This window comes from Eleutherodactylus coqui, chromosome 10 (genome assembly GCF_035609145.1).
Source record: "Eleutherodactylus coqui strain aEleCoq1 chromosome 10, aEleCoq1.hap1, whole genome shotgun sequence".
Classification (NCBI taxonomy): Eukaryota; Metazoa; Chordata; class Amphibia; order Anura; family Eleutherodactylidae; genus Eleutherodactylus; species Eleutherodactylus coqui.
In genome coordinates this window covers 45,399,331-45,417,466 of record NC_089846.1, presented here as the reverse complement: position 1 = coordinate 45,417,466, position 18,136 = coordinate 45,399,331, and the positions used below count along the sequence as shown (strand labels likewise).

The 18,136-nt window shown below is 42.4% G+C and overlaps 1 protein-coding gene across 5 annotated transcripts in view; it reads left to right on the top strand.

The window, feature by feature from the left end:
• Window positions 1-18,136, top strand: part of LOC136580408 (uncharacterized) — a 66,132-nt gene that overhangs the window by 13,494 nt on the left and 34,502 nt on the right. For all 5 annotated transcript variants that reach the window (XM_066580966.1, XM_066580964.1, XM_066580965.1 and 2 more), the window contains 3 exons: window positions 5,903-6,010; window positions 7,801-9,432; window positions 13,333-13,432. In XM_066580966.1, the coding sequence (XP_066437063.1) occupies window positions 5,908-6,010; window positions 7,801-9,432; window positions 13,333-13,432 (1,835 nt within the window). In that variant the 5' untranslated portion in view covers window positions 5,903-5,907. The remainder of the gene's footprint in view (window positions 1-5,902; window positions 6,011-7,800; window positions 9,433-13,332; window positions 13,433-18,136) is intronic.

Genomic DNA, 18,136 nt, shown 5'->3' with positions numbered 1-18,136 from the left:
GTCCCAGCCTGGCCGCAGATCTCCTGACCCAAACTCAGACCATCATAAATTAACTTTAATGGTTTCATTTTTATTATCGGTATTCTCGCCTGGTAATAGTGCGGGCGACAAAAGATAGGACTAGCCCTATCTTTCCTGTATTCACTACGCGTGGGAATGATGGGGCAGGACCTATCTTCCCGAAGTTTTTTTTCAAATTCGCGCACACTAGTGAAATAAACCTATTTTCACCAAGAGCCACATAAGCGTTATGGTTGACGTAAAAAAGGGCAGATTCTAATTGTAAGACTGTATATTAATAATGACCTCCCTAGTGGCCCCAGTAGTAATAGTGACCCCCATAGTGACCCTGGTAATAGTGACAGTATTGTACACTGAACTATCTGTATGCCAACTTGTACCTAATCACTCCAGTATTTGTGGGGGCTCATTGACTGACTGATGAGAGTGTATTCACATGGCTGATAGCGAGTCTATCCGTGTGCTGTGCGATGCGCCGGAGACCGTACATCTGCATGTTCTATTCTCATGCAAGACGAGAAAAGAACATGCTGCCACTTTTCTCTCTCGCAGCATTGAGAAAACACGCCCATGCATATAATAGTGGGTTGTATTTTTTGTACGTCTCGCAGCACACAAAACTTGCACGATTTTCTCACCTGTGTGAATGCACCCCGAGACGGAATCTCTGTAATAGAACACATGAATCATGTTATATAGTATTCATAATGCAGATGTATACAAATTGGAGTAAAGGAAATGGGAATTTGCATGTATGTTGCATGTTTAAGTGTGGACGTGGCATTTGGGAGTGACAGTTTAACCTCTGTCTGTGCATTTTAATAAGCTTGTATCTATTCTATCAAATGTTAATTAGTCTGTTAAAGGTTTATCAAAACATAATGTCATAGATATAAACTCTCCACACCTCCAGTAAGAGAAATGACTTGATACTATGTGTGCACTGAGAAATAGGATATAAGCAGCTGATTACAGTAGACAACAGAAATGTATCGATACACTTTAACTTAGCATTCCACCAGAATTAGTTTGCTATGGAAGAGTACTGGACAAAAAATATTTAAAGGGACCCTGACACAATCTGTGGACGATATGTCATAGAGCAGGAGTAATTAAACAGATTTGTAAGAAATAGTTTTGTGGACAAAAAAAGAAAATCAGTATATCTTGTAATTCCCTCATTTAAATTTCTGCTCCTCTTGGCTTCGGAGTCCAGTAGGCGGTCTTATTAGTCATTGAAAGTCTTTATGGGATAGCTGTCAATTAGTGAGCAAGACCACCTACTGGGCTCTTAGAACCAGAATGAGCAGGGAGGTATTAGTGTATCTTGACGCCATCGGAAGCTAGAGGTTTGACAGGACTTCCATGAGGAACACCCCCTGTCACACCCCTAGCTCGCAATTGGCTCAAGAACTGAAGGTCCTGTTAACGTGAATTTAGTCCTGAAGCGGCCAGCGCTCTGCTTCACCGATGTGACTGCAGGTACCCTGGCATTCCCCTTGCCCGGGGCGCTGCCCTCTCTCCTGAAGTTGCAACCCCCCTGGCACTCATTACCGCTCACCGCTCCAGCACATGCACCCCTGCCCCTCTGCTGCAGGCAAACAGGCCCACTCATTAAACAGGGTACCCACCCCCCTCTCCGCTTCTTTCAACCGCTCCGCTTACAAGTTTCCAATGGCGGCTTTCTGTGCAGCGCTCACCTCTCCCTGCCACTGCACCGCTGCGTCCCACTACTGCTTTCATAAGGCCATGAGCATCAGCTCTCTCAACAGTGCTCACCGCTGCGTCCCACAGCACCGCTCACAAGTGCATACCGCCTGCTCTCTGCTCAGCTCTGCGTCCCACAGCAATGCTGACAAGTTCTGCCTGCCCGCTCTCTCCGCAGCGTTCACGGCTCCATCCAACGCCTCTCACCTTCCTGCACGTCTGCAGTTGGCTCTTCTCCTACACTGCTCTGAGGAGTATTCAGCAGACGGGGATTTAAAATCCCTGGCTCTGAATGGGCTGCCTCTGATTGGCTCAGCACTCACCCATTCATGAATGGGTGAGTGAGTGCTGCCTCTGATTGGCTGAGCGCAGGGACCAATCAGAGGCAGCTCTCAGCTGTCATTCAATAGCTGAGAGCTGCCTCTGATTGGTCACAGTGCTCAGCCAATCAGAGGCAGCCCATTCAGCAGGCGGGGATTTTAAATCTCTGCCTGCTGAATACTCCTTAGAGCAGTGCAGGAAAGAGCCAGCGGGACTAGCTGAGCCCTGGCAGCTGAAGAAAGGTGAGTATGTTTTTTTCTTTTTATCCTCCTTTTTTCATGTTTTTCAGGGAAGGGATTGTATTTAAAGTGCTTCCCTGAAAAACAATTACAGGATGCTGGCAGCTGGATGCCCTACTGCAGCTGTCATCTGTGACAGCTGTGGTAGGGAACTCTTTATTTCCCGCAGGGATGAAGAATTCCTTTGCTGCATCTGTCACAGATGTGGGAGGTGCAGCAGGGAATTCTTTTTCCTCACGGGGATGAAGGAAACATCTGCCGCAAGCAGCAGATGTGTTCTTCATCCCCGCAGAGACACTGCAGTGGCGGACAGCTAAGTTTTTTGTTTTTTTTTAACACTAATTTTTTTTTTTAGGGAAGAGCTTATATGTAAAGCTCTTCCCTGAAAAACAATTCAGGGGTGCCAGCAGACCATTGTCTTCAATGGAGCCACCGGCAGCAGCAATGGACGGACGGCATTCATGCATGTTTTTGCACGTACATGGGTGCGCACTTATGTGCGCACCTGTGTAAGCACAAAAACACGCTCGTATTAAGCCACCCTAAGAACTTATTACTGAATCTAAACCATGTGAAAGAAAAATGAAAGTACAGTGGAACAGCCAATCAGAGGTAGCGCTTTCTGGATTTTTCACGCTGTCAGTGCCGGGACACACAGGGATCAGAGAAGAAGTTGCTGCTCCAACCCCTGTGTAGTGGCCAGTGCTTGTAATTGCAGGCTGGGGTCTCATTAAAATTAACAGGAGCTGCACCTGCAGTTAAAGCACCGGCCACTACACAGGGGTCAGAGTAGTGGCTTTCGCTCTGACCCCTGTGTATCCTGGCACTGGCAGTGGGTGCCATAGATCATCAATAATATTTTGTTTGGAAAACTCTTTAAATATAGTCTTGTTAGTTTTGTACTTGAACCATAGATTCCCACTGGGACATTCAAACATAAATCCACCAGTGAAGAATAATAATCCTCCTTAAATATATAAAGTTTACCCAGTAAGTGTTGTTTGAGTGAAAGCTAATTGTGCACCGAGGGTGTTATTGCTGGGGAATAGATTTCTGTGTCAACTTGGAATTTTAAGTTTCAGTACATTACAACAAACGAATATTTAACTAATGTGCTACCTTTGTGTTTCATGTTTGTTCTTCTGTTTGCAGTTTGTGCTGCATATTAACAAATTGGTTAAAGTGTATCTATTGTTGCAAAATAAATCCCACTCATTCCTGTGGCTGTGTACAAGCTTTACTGCAGTCTTGCCTGCAGATGTTGGGTCTTTTCTGGAGATGAGCGAACCTACTCGGTTCGGGTGTTTTTGCACTCGAGCACAGCTTTTTCCGAGTAACTCACTACTCGGACGAAAAGATTCGGGGGGCGCCGGGGGTGAGCGGGGGGTAGCAGTGGGGAACAGGGGGAGCTCTCTCTCTCCCCCCCCCCCCCCCCCCTCTGCAACCCCTCCGCTTACCCCCGGCACCCTCCGAATCTTTTTGTCCGAGTAGTGAGTTACTCGGAAAAAGCTGTGCTCGAGTTCAAAAACACCCGAACCGAGTAGATTCGCTCATCTCTAGTCTTTTCCCATCCCTCTGCTGCTTTCTATAAAGGTACATTGCTCTCTCTCCATACCTGCCAAGTGGCTGAGCATTTCTTAGTGTGATGTTTAAGCTGTGATGTGCGCTCTGACTAATCTGCTGCTCCACCTCCTGCGAAAGTGGTGTGGGTTAGGGGTGTGGTTAGGGGTGCTAATCATGTATGAACAAACTAATAACTGGATCTTAACACCTTAATGACCAAGCTTTTTGGTTTTTTTTCCATTTTCGTTTTTTTTCCTCCCCCCTTTTAAAAAAATCGTAACTCCTTTATTTATCCATCGACGTCCCTGTATGAGGGCTTGTTTTTTGCGGTACAAGTTGTCTTTTTTAATGGCGCTATCTAATGTACCACATAGTGTACTGAAAAACTTTTAAAAAATTCTAAGTGGAGAGAAAGGAAAAAAACGACATTTTGCGGTGTGTTTTGTTTCTATGGCACACAAACTGCAACAAAAATGACATAACTTTATTCTATGCGTCAGTATGATTACTACGATGCCAAACGTGCATAGTTTTTTTTGCTGTACTACTTATAGATTTTTTTTTAAGATATTAAATTTTTTAAATTATTTTCTGTCTCCACCTTCTGCGCACAATAACCTTTTTAGTTTTCAGTCAACATAGTTGTGCGAGGGCTCATTTTGTGCGGTATATCCTGTAGTTTTCGTCTGTACCATTTTTGAATACATATGACTTTTTGATCGCTTTTTCTTAGATTTTTTTCTGGCATTTTTTTTTTGAATGACGTTTACCGTGCGCGGTAAACAATGCATTACCTTGGTAGATGGGACTTCTACGGATGCAGCGATACCAAATATGTATTTTTGTTTTATTATTTAGATTTTTTTAATTGTAAATATGGCAAAAGGTTTTTTTTTTCAATCTTAATTTAAAAAAAAAATAATTAATAAAACTTTATTGTTCTTATTTTCACATTTTCTTTTAGTCCCTAGGGGGGACCACAACATGCAATGCTTTGATCACTCCTGCAGTATGATGTAATGCCATAATATTACATCATACTGTGATCTGACAGCCAGTCTATCAAGCCACCCCACGGGAAAGGCTTGAAAAGCATTCTGCCATGACAGCCCTGGGGCCGTTCAGAAGGCCGCCCTGCTGCCATGACACCCGCATGGCTCTCCCGATCTCATCGGAGGGGCTGTATCGTTCGGGGGATTTAAATGTCACTGTCAGGTTTGACAGCGGCATTTAAAGGGTTGACAGCCCCGATCCGGGCTATTGCCCGCGGGTGTCAGCTGTAAGAAACAGCTGGCACCCGTGATGTATGGAGGGAGATCGCAGCACGATCTCCCTCCATACACGTCTTGCAATGGCAGCACTTAAAAACACGATAGGGTGGTCACTAAGGGGTTAATATTCTTATATTGTGGTGCTATGCCCTGAGGCCCCATGTAGTAAGGTGCCAGCAGACAATGCCGTCATTATATTGTACGCCAGGCCCTGTAATAAGGTACCAGCCACAGACATCGACGTATTGACACACTGACTGCTGAAGCCCTCATAAAAAGTTATAGGTGGTACAGGGCTCACTCATGACCCACTTTACTCAGGGGTCTACAAAGAACTCAGGAACCGTACAGCGAAGCTCAGAATTTCCCTCACCAGGAAAATATATGTGTATATTCTATTGTGACCTTTATAACACAAAGGGCTCAGATAAATAGGTCTTAGATATAGGGGCTTCGCTCTAGTATAACTATAAATGATGCATTTGCCATATAATAGTCAGATACTAGCTCTGCATAGTGATAGTGATTACAGTGCAGTTACCTCCAGTGATAGTGATTATTCGCCTCCAACAATCACAGGTGACATTTCCTCTGATTAGTCTGCGGATATCTAATGATGACTGAACAACAAATGATAATTGTTCACTTTTCATTCATTGATCATTTTATGCGGGCATAAAAATCAGCGTTGCCTCGTTCACTTAGCGTTCGGTTTAAATACGATCATTCAGTCGTTTATTGTAATTGACATGTGCGTGTTCTGTCTGCTTCCATTTCTAGGCACCATGCTGCTTGCTGTATATAACTACAATTCACCAAGAGCGCTCGTATCGAGATCAGCACTGGGGATATTGCTTATTATTTTATGTTTGATCTTAGCACACATAGGTAAATATGAATCATTATTTAAGGCTTTGTATTGTCCAATTACAGCCTCGATTCCAAAAAAGTTAAGACGCTCTGTAAAATGTAAATGGATATTAAGAGAAAAAGAATGCAATGATTTCTAAATCTTATCTAACCATATCTTATTCACAATAGAACACAAATCAGAAGGTGAAAGGGAGATCGTTTTTAAAAATTAACTCATTTAGAAATTAATGGCAGCAACACATTTTTAAAAAGTTGGCACAGGGGTAACAAAAGGCTCGAAAAGTAAGTGGTACTAATGAAGAACAGCTGTGGGGGTCAATTTTCTACTAAGTTGCATGACAGTGTATAAAAAAGAGCTTGTTAGAGAGGCAGAGTCTCTCAGGAGCAAAGATGGTCAGAGGTTCAACAATGTTATCTCAATATTCACACAGCGTTCCAACTTTTTTGGAATTAGGGTTGTACTTGAAAAAGTAATTGAGTAATTCATAATTACATGCTGTAATGAGGTTGAAAAAAGGCTTTGTGGTGATTTTACTAAAATTGGTTTTTTCACATGCCAGACTTAAACCTAAGTATGCTGTAGTAAGATATGTCAAATTTATTAAGAGGCACATGCAGGTGCGCAGTGGGTCAGCTTCAGCTTCTGATGATGTGATTACCACTTTTTATACCTGTTTGGAGGGCTTTTTCTGCTTTCAGTGTTTAATGAATCCATAAAGTGGGGCTCCTTCTTCTGGGGACTCTGTTATTGGGGCCTCTCAGTCCAATGAACAGCCTGTGGCTGCTTTTCTTCTGGTAGAGCAATACCCCATTGTCTTCAAAGATATTTGCCACTATTATGTGCCGAGCAGATGGCAGAGGTTGGCCCATTTTTCTATGACAGTGTTTTCTATAGGCTACACACTGACTCCTCGTAGTTCATATCCACCAGCTCTGACTTTTAAAGCCTGGTTTAAAGAAGTGGCAAAATCTTGGTTTAACAAATTCCAAACTTAAGTCCTGTGAAATCATGGTACGTCCTCAAATATATTATAGCGAAAAAGAGTGCCAAGCAGAGAGAATTAAACAATAAAGGGACCTCCACTTTGGTTTGCCCATAGGATAGGTAATTAATAGCCGATTGGCAGGGGCTTGCTACCTTGGTTGGGTTGGTACTGTAGGATTGGGTTTAGTCTGTAATCAGACTAAATCTAATTGCAGTTGTTTAATTGTTCAGATCTTGTGGTCAGGCCTGACCACGTCAACAAAGCAGCAAGCCGAAGGGGGAGCGCCATCCTGCACCCCATAAATGCCCTTAAAAACTGTAAAGGTTTTTCAGCACATTAAGGGTTACATTAAATTGTACCATTAAAAAATACAACTTGTCCTACAAAGGGCAAGCCCCCATACAGCTATGTTGATTGGTAAATTAAAAAAATGATGGCTCTTGGAAAGCAGAGGCAAAAAAGAAAATAAAATGCCAAAAAAATATCAGGTCTTGAAAGTATGAACTTTGAAAATGTTCATACTTTTAAGGGGTTGTCTCACTTCTAGCTGTTTTGCTGCAGGAAGCAGACAGCTCCGTACATTGTGGAGTGGCCCAGGTTGATACTTTGGACTGAGTCCCATTCACTTCAATAGGATTGCACCTGTAGTACCAACCTGGACCACTACGCACTATACCTGAGCTATCTGCTTCCTGCAGCAAAACTACTAGAAGTGGGAAAACCCCTTTTACCAATTCTATGAATCTTTATGAGAAAAAAACAGAGCAGCAGTAGCTAAAAATGTTAACATAATTTTTTTTGTCATACCTTTTCTTTTAGGAATTCAGAAGCAATTCAGTCCTCATCCTCTAGTGTTAACATTATGCATGACCGTTTCCGCACTCTGGAGCAATACTGGCACTTTACAACTCTTAGTGGATAACAAGATCGTTTCAGCTTCAGACCAGTTTTGTGAAGCAATATTTCCTGGTTTATTTGCTATTTCTTGTGCTTTTCTTATAATAGGATGTGTTGGGACTCTTCACAAGCAAGGGCCCTTACCCGTTATGTCCTTTGCACTAGGTCTAGCCAATATCCACGTACTTGCTATGTGCAATGACCGGACACTGGGTCCATCAGGCATTGGATGTAACTTTATGATTGTTACAACTGTCAGTCTATATCTTGTGGCACTGAGATTTTGGAATATCTTGCAAAAAAACCCTGGCCAGCCGGTTGAGACTCGTGTCCATTCTAAAAACTACTTATTAAGAAACCATCTTATTGTGACAGGAGTTATGGCTAATATGGTGTCGTCAAGTGTGCTTTGTGGAAGGCTTATCGGAACGGCTAGGATTCTGTTCTTCGGCCAGGCCCATTGGATGTTCACATCGGCGTTGTACCAACTCATAGTCTCAGTTGCGTCATTTTGTGCCTCAGACATGTTAAATGCCGCATTCTTCAGTTTTCTGTCCATCCTGAAGTTTGTAGAAGGATATTCAGTTTTCAATCAGCCTCACTTATCAAATGACCCTTTGCTTCCTCTCCCGTTCATGGTTGTGTTTGCAGTCCTTTTTGGCATTTTGGCTTGCATGATGTCTCTGAAAAACCTATACTTTGGTATATATACATTACTCTTTGCCGCTTATTGCGCTTTTCTAACCCTTCCGAGTGGGATTGAACATATTGCGCCACAAGTGATTAATTTAATTATCTTCATGGCTTCGATAGTCTACATGTTTCTAAGGCTTTATTTATCGAAGGCAGAATTCAAAACCTCCCAAAGACATGGCCTAATGGAAATAATGAATTCCTGCCTTCGATTTCCTAAGATAAAGCAACGGACGGTCCTGTTCTGTTCATACTCTGATGGCTTTCGATTTAAGGAAGTGGATGCTATTGGCCATGCCTTTAACACTCTTGCAGTCTTTGCTATCATTACTGAAACACGAGTTGCCTTCATTTTGGTCATTGTGGTTGGGGTCATGGTTCTCATAGCTGGATTACTGTCTGCATCGGCTGGTAAGACCCTGGAGGGCAGTACCTTCATCTTTTATGGAATCTGGTGGATAACGTTTGGAATGGTGAAATATTTGTGCTTATGTGTGTCAGTGATGGTGTTTTATTCAGCACTGGGGAATATATGCTTTATTATATTACATGGCTTCGTCACCGCTTGTATGATTACGCTAAACAAGGTTTGGTTCATCAACTCTCTAGCGTTTGAGGCTCTTCTCATAACTATTCTACTGAAAACGCTTGCTATTCTAACTTGGAAATGCACTATTGCTTTCAGTGTAATCTTTGGTGTTGTAAGCTTCTACTGCTTTCTGGCTTCCATACTTAATGGGACTGTGCAGACGCCCCATCTCCCTTGGGGTGAACCATTTCTAAAGGATCCACAATTGAAGCAAGGTGACCTGCTCTGCATACTTCCTGCAAAGAAAATCTCATCAATTAAGAAAATAGTAGGTAAGTCCTTTTTTTACCCCTTAAGCATGTGGCCTTTTTTTCTGTTTTTTCCTCCTCACCTTTATTTAGCCATCAGCGTAGCTGTATGAGGGCTTGTTTTTTGCGGGACAAGTTGTATTTTTCAATGGTACTATGTAATGTATTATATAATGTACTAGCGTACCCGTCGCGCGTTGCTGCGAAGACAGACAGACATACATTCATTCGTTTTTACATATCTAGATAACAACCAATCACAGCAGCTTTCATGTTACCTCAGTGGTATAATATATAACAACCAATCACAGCGCAGCTTTCATGTTACCTTAGCAGTATAAAATATAACAACCAATCACAGCACAGCTTTCATGTTACCTCAGCAGTAAGAGAAATAACAACCAATCACAGCGCAACTTTTATTCTGCCTCAGCAATATAAAAAATAGCAACCAATCACAGCGCAGCTTTCATGTTACCTCAGCAGTATAATATATAACGAATCGCAGCACAGCTTTCATGCAACCTCAGTAGTATAAGAAGTAGCCACCAATCACAGCACAGCTTTCATGTTACCTCAGCAGTATAAGAAATAGCAACCAATCACAGCACAGCTTTCATTTTACCTCAGCATTCTCAATATCCAGCAATTGTCTTGCAAAACATTCAGCGGATGCATCATTTTCTGGTTGAACACTCATCCGGTTGCTCGTAATGCCTTTTGCTTTCGTGCTTGAAATGGAAATCAAACGATCTTTGTCTGGGGGGCATAACTGTCGACGATGCTCGTACGCGCGGCACCTATCGTAGGATAGTTGTACTATGCCAGAAACCTTCCCAGGAGTGTACTCAACAACTTCCCAAAGTCTCATGGCAATTGGATGAATGGTGTAGTAATGCATAAAGGACAGACAGACAGACATACATTCATTTATATATATCAGGAAGTGAGAGAATTAGATTCCGTACGTAAAATTTGGACGCTAATTGTTTTGCGCTTAGAATTGAATAATCGACTTGGGACCCATTAACTTTTCCTATTTATGGCATAATCAATGCCCGTGCCAAATTTCAAGTTTCTATGTGAGAAAATTACATTCCGTACGTAAAATTTGGACGCTAATTCTTTTGCGCATAGAATCGAATAATTGAGTTGGGACCCATTAGCTTTTCCTATTTATAACATATTCAATGCCCGTGCCAAATTTCATGTTTCTATGTGAGAAAATTACATTCCGTACGTAAAATTTGGACGCTAATTCTTTGGCGCATAGAATTGAATAATGGAGTTGGGACCCATTAGCGTTTTCTATTTATGAAATATTCAATGCCCGTGCCAAATTTCAAGTTTCTATGTGAGAAAATTACATTCCGTACGTAAAATTTGGACGCTAATTGTTTGCCGCTAAGAATTGAATAATCAAGTTGGGACCCATTGGATTTTTCCTATTTATGACATAATCAATGCTCCTGCCAAATTTCAAGTTTCCATGACATTGGGAAGCGAGAAAATTAGATTCCGTACGTAAAATTTGGACGCTAATTCTTTGGCGCTTAGAATTGAATAATCCAGATGGGACCCATTAACTTTTCCTATTTATGACATAATCAATGCTCCTGCCAAATTTCCTGTTTCTGCGACAACGGGAAGTGAGAGAATTAGTGGCAACGATGGAAATCGAACAATCTACGTGGGGGGGGGGGCGTAACTGTCGGCGACGCTCGCATGCGCGCCATTTATCGTAGGATAGTTGTACTATGCCTATAATCTTCCCAGGAGTGTACTCAACAACTTTCCAAAGTTTCATGGCGATTAGATGAATGGTGTAGTAGCGCATAAAGGACAAACACACACACAGACAGACAGACAGACATACATTCAATTTTATATATATAGACTAGAGAAATGTTCCTTTTTTTTTTCTATTTTTGTTTTTTTCTTCCACTTTTAAGAAATCATAACTCTTTGATTTATCCATCGACATAAGTGTCTGAGGGCTTGTTTTTTGCATGACGAGTTGTACATTTCAATGGTACTATATAATGTACCATATAATGTACTGAAAAACGTAAAAAAAAATCTAAGTGGAGGGAAATGGAAAAAAAACAAAATTCCGCCATCTTCGAGTGCGTCTTTTTCTACGGTATAGACACTGCAACAAAAATTACATGATAACTATATTTTATGGGTCAGTGCGGCTACTATGATACCAAATTTATATAGTTCCTTTTTGCTGTACTACTTGTATTTTTTTTCAAAGATAGTTGTGTGAGAGCTAGAGATGAGCGAACGTACTCGGTAAGGGCGATTTCGCAATTGAGCACCGCGATTTTCGAGTACTTCACTACTCGGGTGAAAAGTACTCGGGGGCGCTGTGGGTGAGCGGGGGGTTGCAGCGGGGAGTGGGGGGGAGAGGGAGAGAGAGAGGGCTCCCCCCTGTTCCCCGCTGCTACCCCCCACTCCCCTCTCGCAACCCCCCGCCCCACAGCGCACTCGAGTACTTTTCACCCGAGTAGTGAAGTACTCGAAAATCGCGGTGCTCGATTGCGAAATCGCCCTTACCGAGTACGTTCGCTCCTCTCTAGTGAGAGCTCATTTTTGAGAGATATCCTGTAGTTTCTATTGGTTCTATTTTGGAATACATACAGCTTTTTGATAGCTTTTTATTTCAATTTTTCTTAGAGAAGGGGTGTCCAAAAAAGCACAATTCTGGCATTCTTTTTTTTTCTGACGACGTTCACTGTGCGGGGAGAATAATAAATTACTTTTATAGATCAGAGTCTTACAGACACAGCTCTGCCAAATGTGTATTTTTGTTTTCAAAATTAGATTCTTTTATCACAAATATGGCAAAAGGGGTTTTGTTACCTTTTGTTACCTTTTGTTTTTTTATATAATTGATAAAACTTTTTAAACTTATTTTTAGTTTTTTATTAGCCCCAAGAGGGGACAAGAACTTGCGATGCTTTGATCGCTCTTGTAGTATGATGTAATGCCATAGCATTTACATCATATCGCGATCTGACAGGCATTCTATCAAGCCACCCTACAGGCATGGTTTGATAGGCACTCTGCAATGGCAGCCCTGGGGCTTTTCAGAAGGCCCCCAGCTGCCGTGACAACTCACAATTTCTTCGCATGCCAACCCATGATCTCTTTGCGTAGGGCCGTACGGGACCCCCGAACATCGGTCAGGGCATTTAAATGCCGCTGTCAGAATTAACTGCAGCATTTAAAGGGTTAACAGCTCCGATGAGCGGTGTGGCTTATCGGAGCTGTTGTGAGCGGGTGCCAGCTTAAAGAAACAGTCAGTACCCCGCAATGTATGCAGCAGGGTTGGGCCGGGATCCACTTCCATACATACCCCGAAGCTGCACAATGTAACTGTACGTCCTGTGGTGTCAAGGGGTTAATAAAACTTTTTTAAACTGATTCTTACATTTTTTTATCCCCCATCCTTAAACTTGCAATGGTTTGATCACTCCTGCAGTATCATGTAATGCCATAGTACCAGGTCATACAACAATCTGACAGGTATCAAAGCACGTCACAGGCATGGCTTAATAAGTAATCTGCATTGGCAGCTTTCAGAAGGCCCCTGGACATTGATGGGGGCATTTAAATGCTGCTGTTAGAATTGATAGTGGCATTTAATGGGTTCACAGATTTGATCAGCGGGAGTCCTGACAGAAGCTGCTGTGGACAGGAGTCGGCTGTAAGAAACAGGCAGCACCCACATAGTATGGAGCGAGACCGTCTCCCGATCCCCTTCCATACAAACCCCGAACCTCCATGATGTAAATGTATGTCCTCGAATGTTAAGGGGTTAATATGAAAAAATATATATTATTTCCCTTTAAAGATATGTATTATTGATTAAGATAAAAATGTCTTATGGCAACCAATCAGTTTCCTGTGTTTCAGAAATCCTGAACGTGGGAGGCATTTGTGTTATTCCAGCAGATGAGGGTTATGTTATCGCATCAGTTTGTCAGTTCCCAGACTCTGTGCAGAAAGTCTCCAAGTAAGTACAATGTCCAGTTTTGTTTCCCATCAATATAAAACACTAGTTGTATCTGTATGGTTATGGATGAAGAGCAGAAGAACTCTTCAGAGTACAATGTATTCTTTATAGGAGGGATGAACACTACATCCTGCAGCTAAAAGAACTGGGTCTACAGCACTGAAATAGTACATTGTGGCAGGTCAGCTACTGGAGTGGACTGTTCCTATCACTAAAATGGTATATTTCAGGCAAACAAGGAGTATTCAGCATAGAAAATGACAGATCAAGGTTGAGTCTAAAACTTAGAGTAGGATCTTGTTGTTGGAGTTAGGGCACAACTCCAATGCCACCCATCCATATTTTGAGCCAATTAGGCTCATTAAGACCCAGCTGAGGAAGCTCAATAAGAGGGTGTTGAGCGTTTCCCACATACTGTATACACTAATAAGCCATACACTAACAGGTGAAGTGAATAACATCGATTATTGACAATGGCATCTGTCAAGGGGTGGGATATAGTAGGTAGCAAGTGAACAGTCAGCTCTTGAAGTTGATGGGCTAGAAGCGGGAAATACTGGCAAGAGTAAGGATCTGAGTGACAAGGGCGAGAATGTGATGGCTAGACAACTGGGTCAGAGCATTTCCAAAATGGCAAGTCTTTTGGGGTGCTCACAGTTTTCAGTGGTTAAAATCTACCAAAGTGGTTCAAGAAAAGATCATTAGTGCAAAAGATCATTGATGAGAGAAAGTTAGCCCGTCTGGTCCAATGCCAGAGAAGTGCTGATGTACTAAAAATTGTGGTGGAAGAGATGGTAACTATGAGAGGAAGGAAAGTCAGAGGAGGCAGTGTAATGCTCTGGGAAATATTCTGCTGGGAAAACTTGGGTCCTGGCATTTATATTAATCTTACTTTGATATGTAGCACAAATCCCCAACACACAGCAGGACTATAAGATCCCTGGGACATTCACATGTTCCACATCTGATGTTGTGTACCTGATCCAGTGCAGTGTATGTCCTGTTGGGGGGCTTTATATCAGGGAAGCAGGACAAAAACTGAGAGCCAGGATGAGATCTCATCACCACTCAATTAGAGAGGGAAAGACGGAATTACCTGTGGCAAAACATTTTTCTAGTCACAGACACAACATGGAACAGGTGAGTGTTATCAAATGTGCACTCAATACAAACACAATTGTGCAATATGCTGCGTAATTCCATTTAGAAAAAGAACACATCTGGACCTCATTAGGCTAAATAGCCTTTTAAATCATGGAGGGGGAGCGTCACGCGTACATGTGAACTAGGCCTGCAAAAAGTACAGTATGCATGCAAATCTACCTGAAGCCTCGTTCACTGCATAAATACATTGTGCTGAAGCTTGCACAATTGCGCATACGGTCGTCTGAAGCCACCTTTATGCTGCATTTAGTTGTAACAATTATCGTTCAAAAAAACGTTTGAACGTTTAGTCTAAATGTGAGCCTCATCCTGACATCTCCATCTCAGTGTGTGGCGCCACCATTACTCCTAGACAGCATGCCCGCTGCCTTGGGGTCATATTTGACTCTGATCTCTCTTTTACACCCTACATCCAATCTCCCGCCCGAACATGTTGGCTGCACCTCAAGAACATCGCAAGAATTCGCTCTTTTCTCACCGAGGACACACTAAAAACGCTCACTGTTGCCCTCATCCACTCTCGGCTCGATTATTGCAACTCGTTGCTGATCGGTCTCCCCTGCACCAGACTCTACCCTCTCCAATCCATCCTGAATGCGGCAGCCAGGCTCATCTTCCTGTCCAGCCGCTACTCGGACGCCTCTGTCCTGTGCCGGTCACTGCACTGGCTGCCCGTTAAATACAGAATTCAATTTAAACTCACTACCTTCATCCATAAAGCTCTCCACAGCGCAGCGCCCCCCTACATTGCCTCCCTCATCTCAATCCATCAACCAGCCCGGGCTCTCCGCTCTGTTAACGAAATCAAACTGAGTGCCCCTTTAATTTGAACCTCTGTATGCCGCATGATAACATTCTCCCTGACCTACTGACTGCAATCCCTGCTAGCCACCATCAACTGCCTCCCTGCAGTCACACCGTTTCTGCAGTCACATGGCTTAATATCTGACCATTGTTTATCTGTATAGCATCCCTCACTCTCCACCTCGCCATATTTGGCATGCCTCCAGCCCCTGTTACCTTCTATATCACCCTATTATCTGTAGTATATAAGCTCCTTGGAGCAGGACCCTCACCCCTACTGTTTCCTTCAATTGATTACTACATGTAACCTCACCCCTACTGTTTCCTTCAATTGATTACTACTAGAGATGAGCGAACGTGTCCGTTACGGACACATCTGCACCCGGACACCGGCTTTGCCGAACACTGCAGTGTTCGCGCGTAAAGGTCCGGGTGCCGCCGGGGGGCGGGGAGATGCGCGGCGACGCGGGCGGCAGTAGCGGGGAACAGGGGGGAGCCCTCTCTCTCTCCCTCTCCCCCCCACTCCCCGCCGCACCCCCCCCGCGCTGCCACGGCGGCCCCCGAACTTTTTCGCCCGAACACTGAAGTGTTCGCAAAGTTCGGTGTTCGGGCGAAAAAGGGGCGGGGCCGAACGTGTTCGCTCATCTCTAATTACTACATGTTCTGTAATTTTTGTACTTCTGTCCTTTTGTATTCCCCCTGTCTTTGTAAGCGCTGCGGAATATGTTGGCGCTATACAAAAAAAAGATTATTATTATTATTTGTAGCATGACTGGGTGGCCCTCACTCTGGCATACTACAAATTGGTGTCACGAACAACAACTACCATTACTTTCCCTTGTAACACAGACAGATGGGAGTCAGAGTACATAGCCCCCATGAACCCAAGTGGATCCCAAGTCTAGTCCATTGCAGATTTATTACAAAGTAAATTATACATTTTTGTATACAGAAGAGTATAATGACCGGCATACTTAAAATAATTACCCCACAGGTATAAAATGTGTTTCGAAGCAGAAACATTATACTGTTTGTGAAATGTTGCTCTTGGCGAAGAGGCTCTGCTGTTTTTGCTTTGTATTGTAATCTTTCTCCTTACATTAACATTGTTGTAGATTATTCTAGAACTTTGCACTTTTTATGGGCTACAGTTGGATTTGACCGGACATTTTTTATTAAATCCAAGTGGCTGGATCCGCTCCAGCTGACAGGCTGGAATATGTTAGTATGATAATTAATGCTCACAGTCTGATGAAGTTAACTTCAGAACATGTTTACATATCCTCCCCAATTATACAATGATGCGTGTACAAAAGGGCAAACAGACCTTCGACTTCATTACATGAAGGATGGATTTGGAATGCAGTCTGATAAATCTAAACCTTAAAGGAGTTTTCTCACAATGTATTGTAATGTTTTAAAACACTAATAGGCGGATGATTGGCTCATGGACCACAGATCCTATGAATGGGATTTTAGTTTAATGCCTTAATGACTGACCTATCGTGTTTTTACGTCCTGTATGTATGAAGAGAGATTGCGCATCTCGTCTGAGCTGTTAACTCTTTAAATGCTGTTGTCAATTTTGACAGCGGCATTTAAATCCCGTACGCTCCCTCATGTTGAGATTACAGGGAGCCGTGCAGGTGTCATGACAGCCAGAGGCCTTCTGAAAGCCATGCCCGATAGAATACCTGCCTTGATAGAATGCCTGCCCGATCGCAGTATGATGCAATGCTATGGCATTATATCATACTGCAGGAGCGATTAAAGCATTGCAAGTTGTGGTCCCCTATAGGGACTAAAAATAAAAGTAAAAATAAGATCCATAAAGTTTTACTAATAATAAAATTTAAAAGAGTAATGAAAGTAAAAAAAAAACTTTTGCCATATTTATGATAAAAGAATCTAAATAATAAAATAAAAATACATATTTGGTATCGCTGCCTTCGTAAACGTCAGATCTATCAAAGTAGCGCATTATTTACCCCGCACGATGAATGTTGTCAGGAGACGAAAATAAAGAACCCCAGAAATGTGCTTCTTTGGTCACCCTGTCTCCAAAAAGTCGTATATATTCCAAAATGGTACCAATGCAAACTTCAGGATGCCCAGCATAAATTGAGCCCTTGCACAACTATGTCAACGTATAAATAAAAAAGCTATTGCGCGCAGAAGATGGCGGCAGAAAATAAGTTTAAAAAAATTTAATATCTTTGAAAAAAATACAAGTAGTACAGCAAAAAAACAACATAAGTTTGATAGTGTAGTAATCCTACAGACCCATAGAATAAAGTCATCGTGTCTTTTTGACACGCAGTTTGTGCGCCATAGAAACATTTTTTTTTCACTTACAATTTTTTAAAAGCTTTTCAGTACATTATATGGCACATGTTTTTTTGCGGCAGAAGTCATCCTGCAAAAAACAAGCCCTAATACAGCTACGTCGATGGATAAATAAAGAAGTTACGATTTTTTAAAAAGGATAAGGTAAAAACAAAAAAGGGTAAAGAAAAGCTTGGTCACTAAGGGGTTAAACTGACAATCAAACAGTTGTTTCTTTTAGTAACTCCCATTCATTTAACTTGACAATTCTGGGATCTTTTAGCTTGCAAAAAAGAAGGCTGAGAGGAGACTTAATAGCGGTCTACAAATATCTGAAGGACTGTCACAGTGCAGAGGGATCAGCCCTATTCACATTTGTACAAGGAAAGACTAGAAGCAATAGGATGAAAC